This window comes from Colossoma macropomum, unplaced genomic scaffold (assembly GCF_904425465.1).
Source record: "Colossoma macropomum unplaced genomic scaffold, Colossoma_macropomum, whole genome shotgun sequence".
In the NCBI taxonomy this organism is placed as follows: Eukaryota; Metazoa; Chordata; class Actinopteri; order Characiformes; family Serrasalmidae; genus Colossoma; species Colossoma macropomum.
The window spans coordinates 1-6,677 of record NW_023495364.1 but is presented as its reverse complement, the minus strand read 5'-3'; the positions used below and the strand labels follow the sequence as shown (position 1 = coordinate 6,677).

Below are 6,677 nucleotides of genomic sequence, written 5' to 3'. Positions count from 1 at the left end.
TAGCGGTGCCCTTCCCCCACTGAGTCCCCACACTGTCTTTAAAAGTGAAGGTTTTACACAAAGTCCTCACAAGGCATCTACTTTAAAATATTATCATTTTAATCTAGAAATATTTTTTGGTTGGTGTGTTTAGCCTAAAAATACTTTCTACAACTTGACAGCGTTCAGCTTAGTTGTAGTATGTCAGCATTGCTTTTACTTTTGGGCTTATTGGTAATTGTTTTGTCTATTTCAGATGACAAAAAATGGAACGGAAGCAGCCAGTAATCGTCTGGAGTCAGATGGTACCTCTGGAGACGATCACCATCACACCCAGCATTCACAGCATGAGTCTACTTCTGTAACGAGGTATGAAACTGCTAATTTCTTATATTTTTTGTATGGTAAACGTCAAGTCCCCACAATGTACACTGTAATCCACCACTGTTGGCAAAAGATTTTCAATTGACTAGCGGTGCCCCTTCCCCCACTGAGTCCCCACACTGTCTTTAAAAGTGAAGGTTTTACACAAAGTCCTCACAAGGCATCTACTTTAAAATATTATCATTTTAATCTAGAAATATTTTTTTGGTTGGTGTGTTTAGCCTAAAAATACTTTCTACAACTTGACAGCGTTCAGCTTAGTTGTAGTATGTCAGCATTGCTTTTACTTTTGGCTTATTGGTAATTGTTTTGTCTATTTCAGATGACAAAAAATGGAACGGAAGCAGCCAGTAATCGTCTGGAGTCAGATGGTACCTCTGGAGACGATCACCGTCACACCCAGCATTCACAGCATGAGTCTACTTTCTGTAAGAGGTATGAAACTGCTAATTTTCTTATATTTTTTGCATGGTAAACGTCAAGTCCCCACAATGTACACTGTAATCTACCACGGTTGGCAAAAGATTTTCAGTTGACTAGTGGTGCCCTTCCCCCACTGAGTCCCCCACACTGTCTTTAAAAGTGAAGGTTTACACAAAGTCCTCACAAGGCATCTACTTTAAAATATTATCATTTTAATCTAGAAATATTTTTTGGTTGGTGTGTTTAGCCTAAAAATACTTTCTACAACTTGACAGCGTTCAGCTTAGTTGTAGTATGTCAGCATTGCTTTTACTTTTGGGCTTATTGGTAATTGTTTGTCTATTTCAGATGACACAAAATGGAACGGAAGCAGCCAGTAATCGTCTGGAGTCAGATGGTACCTCTGGAGACGATCACCATCACACCCAGCATTCACAGCATGAGTCTACTTTCTGTAACGAGGTATGAAACTGCTAATTTTCTTATATTTTTTGCATGGTAAACGTCAAGTCCCCACAATGTACACTGTAATCCACCACTGTTGGCAAAAGATTTTCAATTGACTAGCGGTGCCCTTCCCCCACTGAGTCCCCACACTGTCTTTAAAAGTGAAGGTTTTACACAAAGTCCTCACAAGGCATCTACTTTAAAATATTATCATTTTAATCTAGAAATATTTTTTTGGTTGGTGTGTTTAGCCTAAAAATACTTTCTACAACTTGACAGCGTTCAGCTTAGTTGTAGTATGTCAGCATTGCTTTACTTTTGGGCTTATTGGTAATTGTTTTGTCTATTTCAGATGACAAAAAATGGAACGGAAGCAGCCAGTAATCGTCTGGAGTCAGATGGTAGCTCTGGAGACGATCACCGTCACACCCAGCATTCACAGCATGAGTCTACTTTCTGTAACGAGGTATGAAACTGCTAATTTTCTTATATTTTTTGCATGGTAAACGTCAAGTCCCCACAATGTACACTGTAATCTCACCACGGTTGGCAAAAGATTTTCAATTGACTAGCGGTGCCCTTCCCCCACTGAGTCCCCACACTGTCTTTAAAGTGAAGGTTTTACACAAAGTCCTCACAAGGCATCTACTTTAAAATATTATCATTTTAATCTAGAAATATTTTTTTGGTTGGTGTGTTTAGCCTAAAAATACTTTCTACAACTTGACAGCGTTCAGCTTAGTTGTAGTATGTCAGCATTGCTTTTACTTTTGGGCTTATTGGTAATTGTTTTGTCTATTTCAGATGACAAAAAATGGAACGGAAGCAGCCAGTAATCGTCTGGAGTCAGATGGTACCTCTGGAGACGATCACCATCACACCCAGCATTCACAGCATGAGTCTACTTTCTGTAACGAGGTATGAAACTGCTAATTTTCTTATATTTTTTGTATGGTAAACTTCAAGTCCCCACAATGTACACTGTAATCTACCACGGTTGGCAAAAGATTTTCAATTGACTAGTGGTGCCCTCCCCCACTGAGTCCCCACACTGTCTTTAAAAGTGAAGGTTTTACACAAAGTCCTCACAAGGCATCTACTTTAAAATATTATCATTTTAATCTAGAAATATTTTTTGGTTGGTGTGTTTAGCCTAAAAAATACTTTCTACAACTTGACAGCGTTCAGCTTAGTTGTAGTATGTCAGCATTGCTTTTACTTTTGGGCTTATTGGTAATTGTTTTGTCTATTTCAGATGACAAAAATGGAACGGAAGCAGCCAGTAATCGTCTGGAGTCAGATGGTACCTCTGGAGACGATCACCATCACACCCAGCATCACAGCATGAGTCTACTTTCTGTAACGAGGTATGAAACTGCTAATTTTTCTTATATTTTTTGCATGGTAAACGTCAAGTCCCCACAATGTACACTGTAATCTACCACGTTGGCAAAAGATTTTCAGTTGACTAGTGGTGCCCTTCCCCCACTGAGTCCCCACACTGTCTTTAAAAGTGAAGGTTTTACACAAAGTCCTCACAAGGCATCTACTTTAAAATATTATCATTTTAATCTAGAAATATTTTTTGGTTGGTGTGTTTAGCCTAAAAATACTTTCTACAACTTGACAGCGTTCAGCTTAGTTGTAGTATGTCAGCATTGCTTTTACTTTGGGCTTATTGGTAATTGTTTTGTCTATTTCAGATGACAAAAAATGGAACGGAAGCAGCCAGTAATCGTCTGGAGTCAGATGGTACCTCTGGAGACGATCACCATCACACCCAGCATTCACAGCATGAGTCTACTTTCTGTAACGAGGTATGAAACTGCTAATTTCTATATTTTTTGCATGGTAAACGTCAAGTCCCCCACAATGTACACTGTAATCCACCACTGTTGGCAAAAGATTTCAATTGACTAGCGGTGCCCTTCCCCCACTGAGTCCCCACACTGTCTTTAAAAGTGAAGGTTTTACACAAAGTCCTCACAAGGCATCTACTTTAAAATATTATCATTTTAATCTAGAAATATTTTTTTGTTGGTGGTTTAGCCTAAAAATACTTTCTACAACTTGACAGCGTTCAGCTAGTTGTAGTATGTCAGCATTGCTTACTTTTGGGCTTATGGTAATTGTTTTGTCTATTTCAGATGACAAAAAATGAACGGAAGCCGCCAGTAATCGTCTGGAGTCAGATGGTAGCTCTGGAGACGATCACCGTCACACCCAGCATTCACAGCATGAGTCTACTTTCTGTAACGAGGTATGAAACTGCTAATTTCTATATTTTTTGCATGGTAAACGTCAGTCCCCACAATGTACCACTGTAATCTACCACGGTTGGCAAAAGATTTTCAATTGACTAGCGGTGCCCTTCCCCCACTGAGTCCCCACACTGTCTTTAAGTGGAAGGTTTTACAACAAAGTCCTCACAAGGCATCTACTTTCAAATATTATCATTTTAATCTAGAAATATTTTTTTGGTTGGTGTGTTTTAGCCTAAAAATACTTTCTACAACTTGACAGCGTTCAGCTTAGTTGTAGTAATGTCAGCATTGCTTTTACTTTTGGGCTTATTGGTAATGTTTTGTCTATTTCAGATGACAAAAAATGGAACGGAAGCAGCCAGTAATCGTCTGGAGTCAGATGGTACCTCTGGAGACGATCACCATCACACCCAGCATTCACAGCATGAGTCTACTTTCTGTAACGAGGTATGAAACTGCTAATTTTCTTATATTTTTTGTATGGTAAACGTCAAGTCCCCCACAATGTACACTGTAATCTACACGGTTGGCAAAAGATTTCAATTGACTAGTGGTGCCCTTCCCCCACTGAGTCCCCACACTGTCTTTAAAAGTGAAGGTTTTACACAAAGTCCTCACAAGGCATCTACTTTAAAATATTATCATTTTAATCTAGAAATATTTTTTGGTTGGTGTGTGTAGCCTAAAAATACTTTCTACAACTTGACAGCGTTCAGCTTAGTTGTAGTATGTCAGCATTGCTTTTACTTTTGGGCTTATTGGTAATTGTTTTGTCTATTTCAGATGACAAAAATGGAACGGAAGCAGCCAGTAATCGTCTGGAGTCAGATGGTACCTCTGGAGACGATCACCATCACACCCAGCATTCACAGCATGAGTCTACTTTCTGTAACGAGGTATGAAACTGCTAATTTTCTTATATTTTTTGCATGGTAAACGTCAAGTCCCCACAATGTACACTGTAATCTACCACGGTTGGCAAAAGATTTTCAATTGACTAGCGGTGCCCTTCCCCCACTGAGGTCCCCACACTGTCTTTAAAAGTGAAGGTTTTACACAAAGTCCTCACAAGGCATCTACTTAAAATATTATCATTTTAATCTAGAAATATTTTTTGGTTGGTGTGTTTAGCCTAAAAATACTTTCTACAACTTGACAGCGTTCAGCTTAGTTGTAGTATGTCAGCATTGCTTTTACTTTTGGGCTTATTGGTAATTGTTTTGTCTATTTCAGATGACAAAAATGGAACGGAAGCAGCCAGTAATCGTCTGGAGTCAGATGGTACCTCTGGAGACGATCACCATCACACCCAGCATTCACAGCATGAGTCTACTTTCTGTAACGAGGTATGAAACTGCTAATTTTCTTATATTTTTTGCATGGTAAACGTCAGTCCCCACAATGTACACTGTAATCTACCACGGTTGGCAAAAGATTTTCAATTGACTAGCGGTGCCCTTCCCCCACTGAGTCCCCACACTGTCTTTAAAAGTGAAGGTTTTACACAAAGTCCTCACAAGGCATCTACTTTAAAATATTATCATTTTAATCTAGAAATATTTTTTTGGTTGGTGTGTTTAGCCTAAAAATACTTTCTACAACTTGACAGCGTCAGCTTAGTTGTAGTATGTCAGCATTGCTTTTACTTTTGGGCTTATTGGTAATTGTTTGTCTATTTCAGATGACAAAAAATGGAACGGAAGCAGCCAGTAATCGTCTGGAGTCAGATGGTACCTCTGGAGACGATCACCATCACACCCAGCATTCACAGCATGAGTCTACTTTCTGTAACGAGGTATGAAACTGCTAATTTTCTTATATTTTTGTATGGTAAACGTCAAGTCCCCACAATGTACACTGTAATCTACCACGGTTGGCAAAAGATTTTCAATTGACTAGTGGTGCCCTTCCCCCACTGAGTCCCCACATTGTCTTTAAAAGTGAAGGTTTTACACAAAGTCCTCACAAGGCATCTACTTTAAAATATTATCATTTTAATCTAGAAATATTTTTTGGTTGGTGTGTTTAGCCTAAAAATACTTTCTACAACTTGACAGCGTTCAGCTTAGTTGTAGTATGTCAGCATTGCTTTACTTTTGGGGCTTATGGTAATTGTTTGTCTATTTCAGATGACAAAAAATGGAACGGAAGCAGCCAGTAATCGTCTGGAGTCAGATGGTACCTCTGGAGACGATCACCATCACACCCAGCATTCACAGCATGAGTCTACTTTCTGTAACGAGGTATGAAACTGCTAATTTTCTCTATATTTTTTGCATGGTAAACGTCAAGTCCCCACAATGTACACTGTAATCTACCACGGTGGCAAAAGATTTCAATTGACTAGCGGTGCCTTCCCCCACTGAGTCCCCACACTGTCTTTAAAAGTGAAGGTTTTACACAAGTCCTCACAAGGCATCTACTTTAAAATATTATCATTTTAATCCTAGAAATATTTTTTGGTTGGTGTGTGTAGCCTAAAAATACTTTCTACAACTTGACAGCGTTCAGCTTAGTTGTAGTATGTCAGCATTGCTTTTACTTTGGCTTATTGGTAATTGTTTTTGTCTATTTCAGATGACAAAAATGGAACGGAAGCAGCAGTAATCGTCTGGAGTCAGATGGTACCTCTGGAGACGATCACCATCACAGCCCAGCATTCACAGCATGAGTCTACTTTCTGTAACGAGGTATGAAACTGCTAATTTTCTTATATTTTTTGTATGGTAAACGTCAAGGTCCCCACAATGTACACTGTAATCTACCACGGTGGCAAAAGATTTTCAATGACTAGCGGTGCCCTTCCCCCACTGAGTCCCCACACTGTCTTTAAAAGTGAAGGTTTTACAACAAAGTCCTCACAAGGCATCTACTTTAAAATATTATCATTTTAATCTAGAAATATTTTTTGGTGGTTGTGTTTAGCCTAAATACTTTCTACAACTTGACAGCGTTCAGCTAGTTGTTTAGTATGTCAGCATTGCTTTTACTTTTGGGCTTATGTATATGTTTTGTCTATTTCAGATGACAAAAAATGGAACGGAAGCAGCCAGTAAATCGTCTGGAGTCAGATGGTACCTCTGAGACGATCACCATCACACCCAGCATTCACAGCATGAGTCTACTTTCTGTAACGAGGTATGAAACTGCTAATTTCTTAATTTTTTGCATGGTAAAGGT

General features: G+C 39.0%; 1 protein-coding gene across 1 annotated transcript; it reads left to right on the top strand.

Annotated features, from left to right (window-relative positions):
• The first annotated feature begins 1,051 nt into the window (after window positions 1-1,051).
• LOC118801891 (uncharacterized membrane protein DDB_G0293934-like) lies at window positions 1,052-6,550 on the top strand. Its single transcript, XM_036562294.1, has 10 exons — window positions 1,052-1,248; window positions 1,586-1,699; window positions 2,038-2,151; window positions 2,937-3,050; window positions 3,831-3,944; window positions 4,281-4,393; window positions 4,731-4,843; window positions 5,179-5,292; window positions 5,627-5,740; window positions 6,522-6,550. The coding sequence occupies exons 1-7, from the start codon at window positions 1,081-1,083 to the stop codon at window positions 4,732-4,734; spliced, it is 741 nt and encodes a 246-aa protein (XP_036418187.1). The 5' UTR covers window positions 1,052-1,080; the 3' UTR covers window positions 4,735-4,843; window positions 5,179-5,292; window positions 5,627-5,740; window positions 6,522-6,550.
• Window positions 6,551-6,677: the final 127 nt, after the last annotated feature.

Bases quoted from the DNA above. Each gene is read 5' to 3' on its own strand.
- LOC118801891 (XM_036562294.1), top strand. From the start codon at position 1,081: ATGTCAGCATTGCTTTTACTTTTGGGCTTATTGGTAATTGTTTGTCTA. The intron at 1,249-1,585 runs GTATGAAACTGC...TGTCTATTTCAG, and splicing joins AGTCTACTTTCTGTAACGAG to ATGACAAAAAATGGAACGGA. The intron at 1,700-2,037 runs GTATGAAACTGC...TGTCTATTTCAG, and splicing joins AGTCTACTTTCTGTAACGAG to ATGACAAAAAATGGAACGGA.